Here is an 18995-nt window from a genome sequence, read left to right on the forward strand (position 1 = left end):
AAATTACATTCAAAATATTAGCTTTCTAGATTCACTGTTATAACTGCAAGTCAATATTCTAATTTATTATCAAGATGGCTTTTTTCAAGGAAATTATATAATTAATCCAACTGAAAAGCAGGTGTATCCTATCATAAAAATATCCATCATACAGAACAATTTCCATTGCTGTCAAGCCCCTTCAATATTTGATGAAGTAATTTTACCCCCTCCTTTCAAAAGGCATTTTCTTTTATTATGTATCCTAAGACACTTTAGCTAAAAACCCAAATCTGAATATTTCAATAAGGTTGTTTTATTATTCAGTAGATTCATGGAAATTTTACTAGGATGACAGAGAAAATTCCACACCATTCTGTCTCCACTAATACAGGTACGTGGCTTCAGCTGGCAATATTACTGGGATTAGCATAGAATGATGAAATATTTAAAGGAAATTTTTTTTTCTAAAATCTAATAAATCAAATGACTGCCAAATGTCATTAAAGTGATGGTCTTTGACTTGAATATGCTTTTCATATTCAAATTTGAAAAGAAAGAGATGAAAGCCTGGAAAGGTTACTCAGTTTCAACTAATAACCTCAAGCATTCTATATTCACATGCATAAAAAATGAAATTGGCTCCATTGTCTAATTTTACTTCAGAAACAACTCTTTTCTTCTTGCCCTGAACAGATGTATTAGCATCTGTATTTAAAGTGATATGCTGAGTGGTTTTGTTTGCCCCAAAGTATTTAGCAGCTGTGTCAAGCTAGTTTGTAAACAGACAGTAGTTTATGAATCAACTTGAAATACAATATCCAGTATTATAAAGTATTTTTTTACATAACTTAAAATTTGTTTGACATATTTAATGCTTGTAATTGCATACTGTAGGCAAAGAATATTAGTTTGTCAGGGATCACAGGGTAAAGCCAGATATTCTGCTTTCTAACTTACAAGGAAGCAACTGAGTCATACTACTAGAACATTCTAAGAAAAAATAATAAAATTACTTTAGAGTTTAACAGTCAAGAATATTTTAAGCATGGTTTTATTAATATTGAATATGAATACATCATATACAATGGAGAACACATGCTGATTAAAAAAAGATATTTACAAATGAAAAATATGGTACTGCTGAGAAGCAGCAGAGCTAATCACATATTTCACTGCTAATCAAAAAATGCTCCTATTATGTAACCATGCTGAAAATAGATGTAACATCCAACATATGATAAGAATTAACTTTTAAACAACCATTTATATTTCTGTGATGCAGAATGAAGTATGTTATTAAAATATTATCTTAAGATTTGTTTGGTTTTGTTTTTTTTAAGCTCAGGTCTCAGTTATTAGGCAGTATTCAAGTGAAAAATTGAGAGTTTGTTATGTCCAATTACTTTCCACAAATCATTTTACTTTGATGGGAATAAAGTTATTATTTTAGTATTTTGAACAAAATACAGTATGAAATTTCCTTTAAGAGAGAGGCTGGACAAATGTATTAGAATACAGAATACTAAATGCTTTAAGAGCAAGAAGCTGGTTCAGTGCTTTCATTTCAAGTGAGGAAAACAAAACATGGGCAAGATACTTAGTCTATGGCAATATTCTTTCTTTCCCATTTAATATTGACTCGTTGTAATTAACACCACCCAGAGATGGGGAAGAATCAATGAACTCCTTCAATAATCTTTAGGTTTAGGTTAAGTACTAAATGCACTGGGCATTACATTAGAATTCACAATATCAGCATCACTTTTTCTCATCTTTCTGCTTTCTGAGACTGAAAAAGCTTTTTTTAATTGCACAAGAAGTCTTGATTACCATCTTCAAGAAGGTGTATATTTCATATTTTAATTTCCTTTTTAGTCCCAATAAAATACTAAGACTCAAATGATCCACAAAAGGAACCCACAGAATTAAATGTTTTGGGTTTTTAAAAATATAAATTAAAAAAAAGTTTTTGCTTTCTGCACTCAACAGCAGTGTCAACAGTATTGAAAATGTCTTGCTTACAGGAACAACGTAAATGTTCCTAATTTTTACCTCCACAAGTTTTATTAACTGCCCTTGAAAAACTCAAAGGAAACTTCTTAACTGTAAGATGAACTTGAATCCTGTCTTTACCATGCTTCAAAATACCTATCCTTTACTCCTTAATATTTTATGTATTTCCACAGTTCACTTATTCACTTGCTCCCTTCTATTTCCAGCAGAAAGCATGTCAGATGAATAATTAGCTATTGTCCAATAATAACGAGTAATCATCAATATTACTTATTATTACTTAAATCTTCCTCTATCAAGTGCTAAATTCCTGTGATTATCTTATTAACAGTGTCAGAACAGAGCTGCATACCCTAGTATGAAAAAAATTATGCCTGGTGTTATATACAGCAGCTGATCAAAATTCAAATTTAGTTTCAAATGTCATCCTTTGCTTTTTAGACTTCCAATTATAAAAATTCTCTGTTCTACTTGTAAAGTCACCATAACTTACTTCCATGTCAATGAGCTCTGATAAACAGAGTCTCTCAAGTAAGCAGCTGAGAAACATTCATATTCATAACCACAAAAAATATTACCAACAAGGTCGAAAATGGCTCCTGTTGATGGATTTCCTGTGGGCTTACACACTCAGCTGGACAGCTGACTTTTTACTTAATATTCTGAATTTATTTGTTACCTAAAAAGTAATGAGTTACCTAATGACTTACGATTCTGTTGAATAATTTAAAAACCTTTTGTTTGTGTTTTGTTTTTGTTGTTTTTTCCCCCCATTTGTTTCTGTTTTGTTTTTTATTATTTCTCCCTCTTCTTTTGGTTCTTCTGACAAGAATAATATAACTTGTATGCAGTACTTCCTTCTGATTATTACTTCTAAGTATATTTGACTAGAAGTCATAAATCTACCATTTCAGTGTACTGTCTATTCAAACTACTGCCATCTCAAACTTTACCAGTGGCAAAATACAACTTAGGTTTTTCTGGATTCTTCACATTTTCTCTTTCTTCCCGTCTAATATTGACCAGACTAGCAAACAATCACCGTAATGATGGAGAACTGCAAATGCTCTTTGTTCATGTTAGACCAATCAATCAGAAGTCTTTAAAACTACTGACTATAAAGCTTGAATAAGTTAATTCTATCTTACTCTGATACAATAGTTTGGTTTAATTAATTTTATTTCATAGAATCATAGAATGCCAGATTGGAAGGGACCTCAAGGATCATCTGGTCCAACTTTTCTAGGTAATATTATAGTTTATATGAGATGGCTCAGCACCCTGTCAAGCTGAGACTTGAAACTGTCCAATGTGGGGAAATCTACCACTTCCCTTGGGAGACTATTCCTATGTTTGACTGTCCTCATGGTGAACAATTTACCTCTTGTGTCCAACCATAATCTCCCAAGGAGCAATTTGTGCCCATCATCCCTTGTTTTGCTTTATTAAAAAGGCTGGTGCAGCACTTTTACTTCCCCAGTTTCTTAGAGAAAAAAATCCACAAAGCAACTATGGTTAGATGTAAGCAAGACTAAGAGAATGCAAAGGTATTTCTCGCACATTAGAATCAAGTCAACTCAGCAATAGAGGGCAATAATAAAACCCTAAAATTTCAGTTCTCTGCATTCAGATTAGATATTCACAGAACAAGCCAGTTTAAGAAAAGCATTGGAAAAGTTCAGAAGGCTCTCTGAACTATACCAAGGGTACCCAAGTCCTGCAGAAGATAAATGTGAAGAGAAATCAAGACAGCCAAAATTTAAAATTGCAATGCTATGTCCAAATAATCGTTTTTTCAGTGAATGCAGATATCTCATAGGAGGAAATGCACTATTCAAGTAATTGTACAAAAAAGTATTTATTGATTTGCTAAACACAAGCTTTATGCTTCAAATTATCCCATGTTTGCACAAGCATGTTTCATTCACCAGCAGAGCCATAAGGAATTGGTATTGCTTTTCAGTGGTGGTTAAGAGAGATTTTAATGACAAAATTAATTAGATCCCAAGGTCTTAATTCACAGGAACTGAAAATGACACCTTTCAGTAAACAGCTATCAGCACAAGAAAATGCATTCATGTTATCTGCAACAAAAGAGAGACGTAAACACATTATGGAAAAAACAGGACCACTACCACACCAAATGGTTTTGCCAGTAATTGCCTTATGGGCACATTTTTAAAACAACTTGGAAGTTGACAAGAATAAATTTTATTGTGATAATTGAATGCTATATTATCTTCTGTAAGAATTAAGTGTAGACATGGGAGTAAAAAGGAGTAGGGCATGGAAGAGAACAGATTTTTTTGAAATACATTTTTTAAATGTAAAGAGCATGCCAAAGAAAAATGCAAATTCCTAGTTTTGATGTCTATTTTGAGGATCTGAAACAAGGCTTTTAATCAATGTATTATACATAAAATTGATAATGTTAACTTCTGATTATTCAAATGTATGAAATATTCATAGAGAACTGTCCAAACTTTTATATTTCTGAGACTTCTTTTCTCTATTAATTATCATGCCTGGGAGCTTTTTAGTAAAAGCAGCAGTCGTCAGCCTGACTGAACCTGACAAGCTAGCAAGGCCCAATTACACTGGCACTCTGTGGCACTTTGATGTACTGGAAACGAAAAGAGATAGGGGCAAATTGTATAGCACATTATGTTAATGACTTGATTTAATCCAGCCACTAAACTTTATGTAGCCCGTTAAAAAAGATGCTAACACTAATTACGCCACTTTGGAAAGGAAAGAAGGGGACAAGCATTTCATACCGACAAAGTGAAGCTCATAAATGTTGTAAATGAAATGAAACAAAATGAAGTAATCTATGATTAATTATACATCATAGACAAGAAGAAAAGAGAAAGAAGCAAGTGGTACAGCTAAGTGCTGAAAAATCTTTTAGATACCCTTTATGATCAACATATCTAAGAAATAACCATGAACTGTCTAATTTGCAACATGCAAAAAAGAAACAGTATGATCTTAAATGGCTTAAACAGTTTGGCACACAACTCAGATTTATAGGATAATTAGCATAACGATCTCTGAAAATCATGAATCTTATTTACAGTGTTTGATTACCAGCAGGATATTTATCTCAAAAGATAAAAGGCAGTGATTTTTAATCTTTAAAAAAATACAAATTCAGTCACAATTTTCACCCAAGATCCAATGACTATTTTAAAAATCCAATTTGTATCAAATATCTTGCCTTAATAGTTTATAGCTTTTGTTGTCTTATCTACTCTTCTTGAACATGCACTTTGTTACCAGAGGAACAGATCAGTGGAGAGCAGCAGAAATTTATGCACCTGAAATGAATCTCCACTTAAAATTCTCTCAGAGGTCTTCTCCAATAATTTTTTTAAAAGAAACTACAGGATGCCTATACATTTATAGATCAAGCATGTTACAAAGGTTAATAGAGATCAGTAGCAGTCATTTTACTTCTCAAAATAACAAGTGATTTTTTTTTTTAATTTACATATAAATAATTAAATTATATCTTGAAAAGTACTTTATCTTTCTGCAGCATTTAAATGATGGCATTTCTAAATCCCTTCTACAACTTGAAAAAAAACAAGGAGCAATATTTCTCATATGAAACACTGCTTGTTGTTGCCATTTACTTTGCAAGATGTTGCACAGCATTGCAAAAAGGATTAAAAAAAATAAATCAACTACCTCTAGGTTATCACATTGCAGAACATCAAAAAAGTTCAGACTGACTGGTAGTATATAACATTACACCTCTGATCCTTTAAAAGGAGACTAAGACAGACCAGAGGAGTATTAACTGTTAGGATATTACAATACATGTGAAGTGCTAGTTTTGGAATTTTTAATATTGTTCAGTCACTGTTAGATGTAAAAGTTTGAATTTTTGAGAAGTATACTATTTAAATACTGTTCCAAGTAAATTTTTCAAATTGCTGTTTTTAAGAACAAGTCAAAAAATATCATTACTGTACATGCCCACAAATATTAGAAAAAGTACACTGAAATGATTGGATAAAGTGCATGCACAGACTTTATAACTGCTGGGAAGTCAGGAACAAAAAAAAATCTACATAGAAAATAAATGCAGATTTTGTTTGTAATTAACAACTTTAAGCTTCTGCAATTGCCATTTCAACAACAATTAATCACATCAACATACTGGGATGAAACAGTGGGGAGCTAAGCCTTGTAGATTCACTACAGGCCTCGCAAGTGAAATTATCCTCCTCTTCCTCAGAAAGCTCTGGAAGAAGCAGTTCCTGCATCATCTTCCTGCATAAAGGCAACAGGCAGGACTGAACAAGACTAAGATGTTTGGACATTTACAATATTTATCCTTCCTTACGAAGCTTTTGTGCAGGACTAAAATTTGAATTCACATTAAAATTAGAAATGTCTAATTCCACGTGTATATGACAATAATTGAAAAGATGACAACAATTTTCCCCATTAAAAAACCACCAATATATCCCATACACAATACAGCAGGTTCCCCTTTTTCTGTGACAAGGTCTATTTGAACTGGAACCAGGAAAACGTATTAATTGAAAATGCCTTCGAACCTGACCTTAGATATAGCACAGCTACTCTTAGAGTATATTAGGCTTCTTTTTAGACTCATCAAATAATTGCCATAAATACTCTGACTCACCTGTTTCATAGTCTTGGATATTGGACTTGAAACAATACAGTCATCGCTGTCAGTTATTACTGATTCAACGGCTTCATTTTCTTGTCTCTCATCTTGCTCTGAAAAAAAAAAACCCAACAAATAAAAACAACAACAACAACAAGTTTTTAAAAAATCCCTACATAGTTAAAACTCCCTATATTTTACGTCTGTCTGAGTCTTGCTGAGAAACCTGGTAGCAATATATTTGCTTTTTTAATAAATAAAATGTAGCAGAATATTAACACTGGCAAATCAATGATTGTTCAAGTTGTCTAAACTGTATTTTTTTTCTGATCTGCTAAAATAATCGTAATGTTTCACTGATGAAAGTTGATGAGTGGAATGGTATAAGTCCTGTGAGGAAGGGAAATATGAATAACAGTTCGCTTTATATAAGAATATGGCCTGAATTCATGGATTTCCTCTGAGTACATTTAACACCATGCACATGTAAAGAGGAATGTACTTTATTAATAATAATAAAAAAAGGCAGTCTCGAACGCAGGTGAATTATTTTCAAAAGCATTCAGGTCTTTTTTCTTGGGAGAAAATTACTTATAAACACAAAAGGGATTCAACATCACATTTTCCCAATTTTTCTAATCAATTCTTATGCAGAAGCTGCATGCCACCTAACATAAAATTTTAGCGTCTTGTGTGTGCTTCTACTTTAAACTTAGTATCTTCAATGATAAATAGTTTAAGCTCAGAGGTGGAACACAATGACCTGGGTTTTCTAATCTTTAAGTAAATCTGCCTCTAACAACTTTATGTCACAGATGTGACAAGACATACTTCCCCTCTCACTGAAAGGATTTCCCATATCAGCATTGGCTGTTATCTGCAGACAAAAGGAGCATATTCATTAAAATAGTCTTTAGAACAGCATAGTTCTGAGAGAGAATATAAAGACGTTTAAAATAGAAGCCAGGTTTCCTTTAATATTTTATGAATCTAGGTCAGATACCAGATTTTTGCATTCAATTACATTACAGTTTCCATTTGGGAAGAAAACAACACCACCATATCCAACACCAGCTTCAGCTATAAAGTACACCAGAATATCATTTCTGTCATGAAGCTTCTCATAATGAGGCAGCTCCCACTGCTCGTAAGAAATGCTTAAGAAAAATGAAATACAGATTTATTTAGAAATATATAGTTACTTATTCATAAAAATGAATTCTACCTTCTGGTTCCAGTTCTTCAGCTATTTCTGTCTCATCTCCAGAGGTAACTGAGTTTTGGTCAGCCAACTCTCCCTCTGACAGATGTGAGAGGTCTTTTTCCTGCTCAGTTCCTTCAGCTGTCTCCTTCACCTTCTCTTCTGTTAGACTTTCTTGTTTAACCTCATGTACCACATGCTATATAAAAACAGACAAGTTTATAGTCTCTATAACAATCCTTGAGCAGTAAAAGTTCAAAACTTGAAGAGTTATGGCTCACATTCATTACACATAGCCATTAAACAAACAATTACACATTGCTTATGTAGTGCAGGAAACAATGTGGAGTAAAAAAAAATTGATACAGAAGAAAGACAAGTCTCTAATGATGTATATTTGTAAAAGCATAACTATTATAATAATTTGCTACCTGTCAACATATATACAGCCTGCTAGATTTCCAGATTCATTTATATTTCAGGTCCTTCAGCACTACAAGATTCAGTTAAAAAAACCCAAACAAAAACCCCAAACCTTCACTACCTTACTCAGTTGGCAGTTTTTTAGCTTAAATTCTGCAGATTTTTCTGTTGCAAAAGAAAACTAAAATAATACACAAAAGGAACTGGCTTTGCTACAAAATGCAAACGTGTCATCTAAAGTTAGTGCACAACTTACTCTGAACTAGCCTTTCTTGCTTCCAAACGCACAAGTAAAATACTTGAAACTTACTGGCAATTGTTCTGTAGTAAGATCCTGAAAAGATACTTTCTTCTGTGCTAGAGCTGCATGCTGTCTTGGTTTGGGTGTTGGTTTCTACAATAGAAATAAGTATAGTTGCAGACCATATATTGCCATATTCTAACCATTTTACATAATAGTAAATTTTGAGGGATCTTATTTTTTCTCAAAGCAAAAATCTAACTACAGTAAAGTCAATTTGAAACAGGGAAGAAAATGTAGGTGTTGTTTGAATTAGCTACACTCCCCTAGCAGAGATGGCTTTCAGAATTCAGCCACAAATGGGTGTAAAACTCTGCAGAACACGTAGGGAGTGCAATGTGAGTTCTCATGAGAAATAACTGTAAGACTAAAGTCAGTGGTATCAGATACACGGCAGAATGATTTATTATTATCATTTTTAGTGCTGGATCTCTTTTCCTGTTCTGTAGGCTTAACAAATCTTTGACACCTTACCTGATTCCACTCCCTTTGAAGAATTTTAACACAGAAACAGAAAAGAGACTGGCATATTGGTAAAAGTTGCAAAATTAACAAAATGATCCAGCAATATTCTGTCATGTTATAATACAAAGGACAAAAAATAATCAGGAAAAAGTGGCTTATTACTCTTCTTACTTTACTCTCTTGATGAAGGCAGAAATTATCCTCCATTTCCACTGATTTTTAAACACACAAAAAATCCTTACACTACTTTTAATTTATGAGTGACCTTTAAGAAGCTTTGGGTATCTTAGCACCATGCCCTAGAATAACAAAGCATGGGGTGCAGATATACCTGCATATCTGTACTCATGGTCTGGCTATTTGAGAATTATTTTGGCTCAAAGCCACCCCCCAACTGACTGAGTTCTCTCTGAATTTCTAAGAAATCACAGAAACAACAGCTGATTTAATGACTGTCATAAATTTCAGCCATAGCCCTGAGGTTGCACAAGCATGTGACTTTGGAAAGAGAATTAATAAGCACTATATTATAGGTAAGACATGTAACATTTGTTATTTCTCCTCTCTTTTCTACCATTATAAAATTATTCATATCTACCCTTTTAAAAAACTTCCAAAGAAGACACAAGACAGATTTCGCTTCCCAAAAGAAGTCCAAGGTGGTGGTGTGTGTATGTATGTATAGGTACTATGCATTATTTTACAGTAGTGACAAATCCTGGTCATCTGGAAACAACTAAACAACCTGCTATAACAGGTCTTCTGTACCTCAACTTCTGTGAACTTGTTGAATTACTTACAGTCACTGATGAAACAACAGAAGCAGGCAGGGCTGGAGTCTGCTGTTTTTCTTCTGCTAGCAATTTAGTTGCCATGGTTTTCTCATTTTGAATGTGATTCTCCAAGTCTGCAGCTATTGTTGATCCACTTGGTGGTAGGTAAACAAACTTCCACATCAATTCAACTGTTATGGTACCAGCAGCACATCTTTCAGAATCTGTTAGTTCAAAAGTACCTGAAAGCAAAACACAGATCTTGTCTAAATTATCTTACTTCATACAGATACAAGAAAATGCAAAGCAATGCTGAATGGGATTCAGAAATTAAGTAACTGAATAGTTTGCATTTTAGAAGCTAAATTGTATCAAAATGTTTTATTTAGTACAACCAAATATATGCAATATAACACTGTGGGCATCCAAAATTAGAAGATTTAGAGGGGACTGGACATGTTTCTTCAAGATGTCCTGTAGATTTCTCAGATAACTACCTCTTACTGCCATTTTGCAAAAGATCGAGCTAAAACATTTCCACGTTTACTAACTACTGTTAAAGAAAACATAAGGATTTTTAAAAATCTTTCAGTTGCTAAATCTCTGTTGAAGATGAAATACTCTAAATTCACTAACAAATTTTCTTCTGTTATATGTTTATATAGAATCATATTTGATTTTTTTCACAAATGTCTCTGCTGGCAACAAAATACTCATTAAACAGCTTTTATGTTCTCAACACCATAGTAAAATTGTAACTGATATCAATCTGCAGGGAGCAACTGATGCACTGAAGGTAGGGCTGGTGTTCACACAGGCTGGGGGTTGGCAGGCCACAAGCAGCTCTGCAGAAAAAGAGCTAGTCCTGTTTAACAAAAGTAGTAGAACCATAGATTGTTTTGGTTGGAAAAGACCTTCCAGATCATCAGGTCCAACCCAGCACTGCCAAGTAAATCACTTAACCATGTCCTAAAGTACCACATCTACATATCTTTTAAAATATGTCCAGGGATAGTGACTCAACTATTTTCCTGGCCAGCCTGTTCCAGTTCTTGATGACCCCCATACTATTTCCAGATATGAAACAGGAAGTTAAGACTTTTTAAGCTTAAAGAGGTCTAATTCTTACCTGAGATAGATCTGTCATGTGCTAAAGAAATAAGAGGCACACGGGCTTTCCCTACATAAACACCTTCTTCCATTTCACCATCATCAAATACATAAAAGGTTAAGGATTCTGATTTTAGGTATCGGTCTAAATCCGCATTCATTGGCACTTGAAAACACATATGGTCATCTATTTGTGGGTTGTTGCTGCTAGGAATGATGAGAGTATCATGGTCTTCAAAATCAAAGAACTTGTAGACAACATAAGAACTTGGCTGAAGATGTTTTTTTCGGGATTGTAGATTGTTACAACATTTTATTGTAATGTGGAGTACATTTAAATTGCCATCTGTTGAAGTGCTGACTTGGGCAGTTCTAAGTATCTGCTGCTTCCAATGAAAAAGAAGTTAAATTAAAAACATTAGAATACTTATGTTGGTGAACTCTAAGAACTATATAAATAGAACAAGTAACTGATTATTTCAATGACACTCCAACTACTGTTTAATTTTATAAGTCAAAATATTACTCTTCTATAAATCCAATGACATCTCTCGGGTTGCTGGTATAAGGAAATAAGAGGTTAATCCTTTCAGGTCTGTGACTGTTTGCTTTATTCTTCTCAAGTTTTATGATATACTTGTCATTTGATTATCCACAAAGCAGTGAAGATCATAGTTTTAAGAGTGATTAATATCTAGTGCCAATTTAAAGTTAAGGATTCTGATCTTGGCAGCTATTCAGTGTCAAGCAATTTTTACAGTTGTTTTCCTTTTTGTACTTTTCAATAACTAAAATCATGCTGCAGATGCCTCCAAAACCTTTATCTGCATAAACAATTCACAAACATTAGAAAGAAGAGTAATAATAAATGTTTGAATTAATAAAAAATGCCTCAATGAAATAATATTTTTGAACGATCTCTCAGCATGGCTTGTACATACAGTGGAACCCATCATTGGGAAACAGGGAAATTCATTTTAACAAAAATTAAAGAATAAGAAGAAAACAAGTAACTATCTTAAATGAGTAATTCCCCTCTATACTGGTCTCAAAAGATTCTCCTTTTTTACTCTATTATGTTACAGCTATTTTCACTAATTATACACAATTATCTTGCTTGTGGAAGGCAGAGCTCTGTCAGCTGCATATGGCGAAACGTATTGACTTGATTTTGTGTGATAAAACAAAATATTTTGATTAAATAATCCACACCAAAATAGTTATTGAGTAAACTAAACAGGGCAGTTTAAGTCCTTAATATGCAAGCTCAAGACTACTATTTCTGGCTATATACAGAAATAGAGAAAAAGTTACAGTAGTTTTTGTACAATTCATGTTTTCATGATGTCTGCCATTTTACAGGACAGGTAATTTTATGTGTATGTAAGCTTAAACTTTGGAAGGCACAACCAAAGGTGCTTTTGCAGCTGCAGATTCACAGAACCCTTAACATAACGTAACCATCTGCTCTATCTTAAGATGACTTTCAGTTTCTGTCATGAAACATTTCTGAATACTGCAGTGTTTCAAGCAGCTCTGAAGAAGCTGTTCTTCATTTCTGCCATTTTTCCTATTTTATTTTCTCCCAGTAAAATCAGTATATTTCCATTGCCATGCTTGAATTTGCAATTTTTCAATAATTACAGCAAAACACTCTGTTCCACATGCTTTATATTTCAACTCTGTTTGGACTGGTAACACAGCTAAAAATAAAAAAGAAAACTAAATAGCAGGTTTTGGAATTTAACAACAGCCCGACTTTGTCAGTTAGTTAAAACTACCTTTGATTCTTTTAAAAAAATCAGACCTAAAGCAAACGTTACAGTGTTATCAAACATGAAGGTATTCTGAAAATGCTTCCATTGACCTTTAATAGAAGTCTTGCACTAAACATACTTCTCATATTACATAATGGAGAACAGTGAGATTCTAGTATAATATAAATTTACATTCTGAAATAAAAAACTGCAGTAACTTGAACTACTTTAGAGAAAAAAATTGTCCATTAAAAACTCTAAAGTCTTTTAATTTATATATTTCAATCTGATTGCTCTTATTTCTTAGACAACTCTAAGACACTAAAAAATCTTTTATCTTTTATTTTTGTCTGTGATCCTTATTTAAACATGATTATACAGTGAATTGTATTATAAAAATTCTGTACATTATCCAGCTAAAAACAAATTAAAATATGTAATCTCAGTCTTCTAATACTGTAAGAACTTTGAGGCCTTTCTGAACCACTTCACACGTTACACAGATCTCACACCCAGTTGGTTTAACGTTTCTGAATATTGTACTAGAACATATTGTTAACAAAATCTGGCATTTACAGGTTAAGCAACTTAACCGTAATAACTTCAAATATTCTAGTGACAATTTCAGTAAAAATAAATAACTGAAGTTTAAGACTATCTTTTCAGGAATGCTAGAATTCAATTGGCTCTTTATCTCTTTATATATGAAAAACATGTCCTTCAACTGCTTAAGATATTTCCCAGTTCAAGAACCTTTAACACTGTTAACCTTGAACATACCAAGATTTGAAGCAAACTATTTCAACTGACAAAGTAATTTTGAACAGCTCATTCTACCAAAACTATGAAGTACAAAACCAAACATACCTGGGATGGTTGCTCACTTTCCCTAAAATTGGCTGTTATATACCCAAGAGCTTTTGACCTCTCTTTGTAGAGAATAATAGCTTGATCCATAGGAACTCGTAACCTGATCCAGTATTCTAAGGTACCATAACTTTGAGCGTGTCCTTTGACTCCTGAGGAATATATACATATGGGATTGCATTTATTTTTCTTTTCAACATTAAAGTACGTAAGTTAAAAGATAGGAAACATCACAAACTAAAGATTAGTTATCTTGTGGCTATGCATTATGACAGTTTGTGACATAAAATGTACAGTTCACGTCACTAACAGAAACAACTGACTCTACATGTATGACAAAAACATGACTAAGTTTTCATACTGTCATATGCAGTATTGCTATCCAAGCTACAGAGCCAAGTTCATTACTTCAGTCTCTTAAAGGAGAGGTTTTTTTTGTCAGTATTTGGACATGTCCCATAAACCGGTGTGCAGTTTAAATTACTGGCAAAAATACCACTTTTGCTTATGGCTTATTAAACCAGATATCTGACAAAAGCAGGCAGTTAAGAGGTCTCTAAATACACTGATCTGACAAAATATTTCTAAAAGAAAAAGTAGACAGCACAGAATATTAAGTACTTCTTAAAAAAAGCTTGTCTAGGATATCCTAAAATTATCTTAAATGAATGATTTAAATTGAAAGGAAAAAAGCATTAAACAAGTAAACCACAATTAACAACACGTAAAGTAATTAAGTAAAATGAAAAATAATAGCAGTCTTATTTTAACTTCTCTACAGTATTCATAGAGAAATTTTAACGTATGAATAATTCTACAATGCAATCAAGCACACTGCTCTACTAACTACTTTTGTCCATGTGGTTTTTCCATATTTTTGCTTATATGAGACAAAGAATCACTTGCTACTTCAGACATGATTCTGCAATGTCATTTCCAGCATGTCACAAACTTCTAACATCACGTACTTCAGGATCACTATATTAACACCAGCTTTGTCCTTAGCCATGATGGGCAAAATTTCTCCTCTCAGAGCTTTTCCACAACTGCCAGTAGCAACACCAGAACATGCTGCACATCCAACAGGGAACATCACGTTGTATAAAGCTTTGTAGTTTTTCTAAAATGGTAATAAATTGATTGTTGGCCAAATACACATTACTCAATTGCCACAACACTGTTATCAAACAGTATACTTGCTGAGATGTTAATTACCAACTAAATTTGCTGTGCTGCAGATCTTCCCATTGCGTTCCAAGACTTCATGGAACTTCAGCTGACACACAGCAACTGTTTCATACTCTGTGCCATACGCATGATGAACTTCAAGTGTGATGGAGTTTTGCTGTATATAGTGCAAGAAGCAGTCGTCAGCCTGCACGAGGTACTGAGAAGTGAAGTCATAGGACGGGTTGCGCCCGAAAGCTACTGGGGTTGTCTGAAGCTCAAAGTCATAGAATGCGTAAGTACAAAAAGTAGCAGGTTCACGGTCACCAAAAGGCTGCATAGCTTCAGAAGACAAGATCACTTTGCTGATATGGATTTCAAAAAGGTTCTCTCCTCTTCCTAAATGTACAGTTTCATCAAATTCATCCACTGGCTCACTTGGCATGATTTCTGGTCTGGATTTATACGGTTTTGTACCATAGGCAATATCTCTTAGTTGGGCTGCAACAAATAAATTAGAGCTATAATCTGACCATCTTCTTTAAAAATCAAACATAACTAATCAGAGGAAAAAAGCAGAAATCAATTATAGTAACAATGTTACTTTCTTATAGGTATTAGCAAAAAAAGATCATATTTAAAAATCACACATTTACTGCTCGATTAGCACACTGACAACAATCAACAATAGAGCTGCTTCAATATATATAAAAACAGACACGGGCCTCTAACAGTTAATAACAGATTACAAGGGAATTAACAAGCAAAAATTCAGAAGTCTTATGCAATTAACATAATAAGTGTCACTATGCAAATGTAGCAGAGACTTAAAATTTTTGTTGACATAAACTAAATTTGCCAAGAAAGATTACATCTAATTTTTAACCTCTGTAATATCTTCAGTGGACACAACTATCATGAAATAATTTGCATGTTGCCTGGCCTCACAGGTGGTAAAAGGTGAACAATTAAAATATACATTTACAGAATTAGTATAAATCACCATGCAGCCCTTTAGCACATGGGAGAAGACAGTTATGACTTTGGGGTTTGTCACAGAAGAACAACTTTACAACAAAAATTTGCAAGAAATAAAATAAAAAAAATATAGAAGAATATAATTTAAAGATACCTTCTAGTTTTCTGATGCGTGCAGCTCTAATATCAAGAAGGTGGACATACTTTTCTAGTTTTAACTCATAGTCTTTCTGTAGATTTTCCATCTTTTGTGTCACTGTTTCTACTTCAGTCTGGAAAAAAAAAAGGCATATAAAGAGGACTTTTGAGGCTTGTCTGCACCGATGCTGCCCATAATTTTGTCTACAAATTAAAATACAATTAGATTTGAAGAAAGAATATCCAGAGTACAAAAAGAGCAGCAATTCCTAACTCAGCAAGACAGCAATCAAATTTCAGCAGAATCTAAAAATATTTTTAAAGAAATACAGACTGGCTATTCTCTCAGGACAATGTTCCTGATAGTTTCTTTAGCGATTTTGTTACTTTAAACATATTAATTGAATGAAAAGTCAAAATATGATCTGCAATAATCCAGCACAAGGGAGTAAAGGCAGTGTTGTGGAAAAGGAAGTCTATTTGAGAAGTATACTTAGTATTTTTCCTGTGAAGATCTGATAAGAACACAGAGATAACCCCAGAAGGCATGGTTTGAGGGCTCTGATGAGAGCGAGCCAAAAGATTGAAGTTACAGTCACTTGGATCTCATGCTTTTTAAACAAAACTTTCAACAGCAGCAAATGTCATGTTAGGTTACTTGTAAACAGACTGGCTCCATTGCTGAATTTTCAAGTTTTATTACGATAAAGTCCAGAGCTACAAACGTTAAAACATTATTATCAGGTAACTTTCCACTGTGAGTAGAGTTTAGTACCTGGTAATCTCTGTTAATTTTGTGCTGCACAATTAACATATTCCTTGTCTTTTCAAGTTCCTGCACTGTTTCCACATGGGTTAACTGCAGTTCCCGCAAGGCATGTTCTGAATCTTTAAGTTTATCCTTCTTTACTTTCTCCAAGAACGTAAGGTCCCCGTTCATCTGCTGCTTTTGAACCTGGAGTAAATTTGAAAAATTATCAGAACAAACTTTTGCAAAATATTTGGATGTATTGTGCCTGGTTCAATATAATTCTGGAACAACAGTAAGACAACAAGCATAACTTGGTAGATTTTGAGCATGTGGTAAAAGAAAAGTTAGGAATGAGGTACACCCATCAGTGTCAGGGTTGTATTCAGTGATGTTACCTCTTGATTACCGGGAAGCAATTAATACTTAGGGTATTCAGAAGCAATCAGTCCTGTCTACCCAATGTAAATACAAAGCCCTTAGTGTATTTGGCTTTATATAATTAATAACCCTGCTTCAGTGAATGCAAAAACCTGAATTATTATTCTCAAGTCTACATAGTTCATGTTAATAATAATGGAGTTTTAATTTTTATCTAGGGTTTGTTTTGGTTTTTTTTAACTTTCTTTTTGTCATTAGCATTATAGAATTATCATTCATATTTCAATAGCAGAAGATTACAGTAAGCACTTCCTCGAGAAAGGGGCACTAGCTAATATTACAGTATCAATACAAGGACATAAAGAAAGGACATAATTTAGGACTCTGAGGGATCCCAGGGACAGAACAGAGAAGGGTCTATATCCCCTCCCATCTCCTGCCATACCCTGAAAAAAGTCAGGAGGGCAGGAAATCTGCCCGTTCCTGCCCTTTTTCCTTCCTGTGCTCGAAAGTCTCAGAGACCTCCTGCTCCTTGTCTCCAGCTCACCAGAACTTCAAAGCCTATAGTACACTCCCCAAAATTGCGATATTAATAAACAGATTTTTTTATAAACACATAGGAAGAACAAGATAGCGTGGTAAGTTATTTAACCGAGAAAAATTAAGTTTTTTAAAAATGCTTGTAAATCTGGTTTAGTTCACTTTGACATTACACTGAATTATCTACGTAACTCTAGATTTCATCCTGGCCATTGTTTCATCTTCCCTTCTGCTTCACTGTAACTGAAAAATGAGAAAAGCACACACATGACTTGGACTCACTGAATGTAAAGGTTTTTTTTCCAAACAAAATGATCCTGTGATTCCGTGATTCTACTTGAAAGCATTGACTACTGAAGCATTAACTACTGAAATATGCACAAATAATAAAGCCCTTGAAAATGCCAGGTATTATGTAGCAAAGATATAATGGTCAACCAAGATGTTTTGCTTTCTAAAAAAAAAATTAAAAAAGAGAATAAATGCAAAATATATGGGATGATAGAATAGTTTGGGTTGGAGGAGACTTTAAAGACAATCAAGTTCCAACCACTAATGTGTTCATTCTTTGTACATTACCTTTATATGCATGAGGGCCTCACTGAGTTCTGCCGCATCAATATCACCTTCCTGAAACAGAAATAATTAATGAAAAGGTGTTATCAGGTTATTTTGCTTGATACCATGAATAAACAGACACTGTTATATTTCTTATTATTTTACTTTTAAAAACTATTTGCACTACACACAAAACAGAGAATGGGGTTATTTGCTCATACTCTAAACAGAAATAGAATTCACCTTGGTCAAAATCTTCATGTGGTTTTTCAGTTCATCTAGTTGTTGCTTATGCTCCAGGTAGCACAACTGCAGATCTTTGTTCTCTTGGATCAGCTTTTCCTTTTGTTCTTAACATAGAAAAAGAACAAAATATTCTACTTAATTCATCATAATTCTAAACGTTATAAACTTGCTTCTTCATCTTAACTTCGATATGAAAATCTAATTTTAAAATGTAGAAACTATTTTAAAAGGGAACCTACCGCATCAGAAATATTCACTTTCTGTATTACTAAATATAAAGATACACCCAACTAAGTACAGCTTTCTGTTTTGGGGAGAGGGAGGGAAGAGGGGAATCGAGAGGATATAAAACTGTCAATCTGTATAAGGTTACACAGGCTTTACACAAATATCCACTAATGCACTGCTACATCCACCATGACTTCTCAGTACAACCTGAGAAAAAACTTAAGGATTAGGTGAAGTAATTTATAACAACACTGAGGCTTCTATAGGACAAAAATACTCTTTTTTTTATCCTCCCCTGGCCAACACTGTTTTTTCTCCTCCCGTTTTTTACTTTTTTCAAAGTCCCAAAGTTATATTCACATATCATGTACTTAAATACCATAAATTCATATTTTAGGTCAGAATGATATAAATGTTGGCTGTCAACCTGACATGCAAGTATTAGCCTTTGTAATCCCCATCTGCACTCTTGGG

General features: G+C 33.6%; 1 protein-coding gene across 3 annotated transcripts in view; it reads right to left on the bottom strand.

Annotated features, from left to right (window-relative positions):
• RPGRIP1L (RPGRIP1 like) overlaps window positions 1-18995 on the bottom strand; it is a 61086-nt gene that overhangs the window by 16143 nt on the left and 25948 nt on the right. For 2 of the 3 annotated variants that reach the window (XM_051629574.1, XM_051629576.1), the window contains exons 11-21: window positions 18291-18397; window positions 18069-18119; window positions 16596-16775; window positions 15837-15954; window positions 14753-15205; window positions 13538-13689; window positions 10933-11299; window positions 9831-10045; window positions 8575-8658; window positions 7866-8040; window positions 6656-6753 (exon numbers count right to left, since the gene is read on the bottom strand). In XM_051629574.1, the coding sequence (XP_051485534.1) occupies window positions 6656-6753; window positions 7866-8040; window positions 8575-8658; window positions 9831-10045; window positions 10933-11299; window positions 13538-13689; window positions 14753-15205; window positions 15837-15954; window positions 16596-16775; window positions 18069-18119; window positions 18291-18397 (2000 nt within the window). The remainder of the gene's footprint in view (window positions 1-6655; window positions 6754-7865; window positions 8041-8574; window positions 8659-9830; window positions 10046-10932; window positions 11300-13537; window positions 13690-14752; window positions 15206-15836; window positions 15955-16595; window positions 16776-18068; window positions 18120-18290; window positions 18398-18995) is intronic. The other variant, XM_051629575.1, reaches the window with a different exon arrangement.

This window comes from Apus apus, chromosome 11 (genome assembly GCF_020740795.1).
Source record: "Apus apus isolate bApuApu2 chromosome 11, bApuApu2.pri.cur, whole genome shotgun sequence".
Taxonomy (NCBI): domain Eukaryota; kingdom Metazoa; phylum Chordata; class Aves; order Apodiformes; family Apodidae; genus Apus; species Apus apus.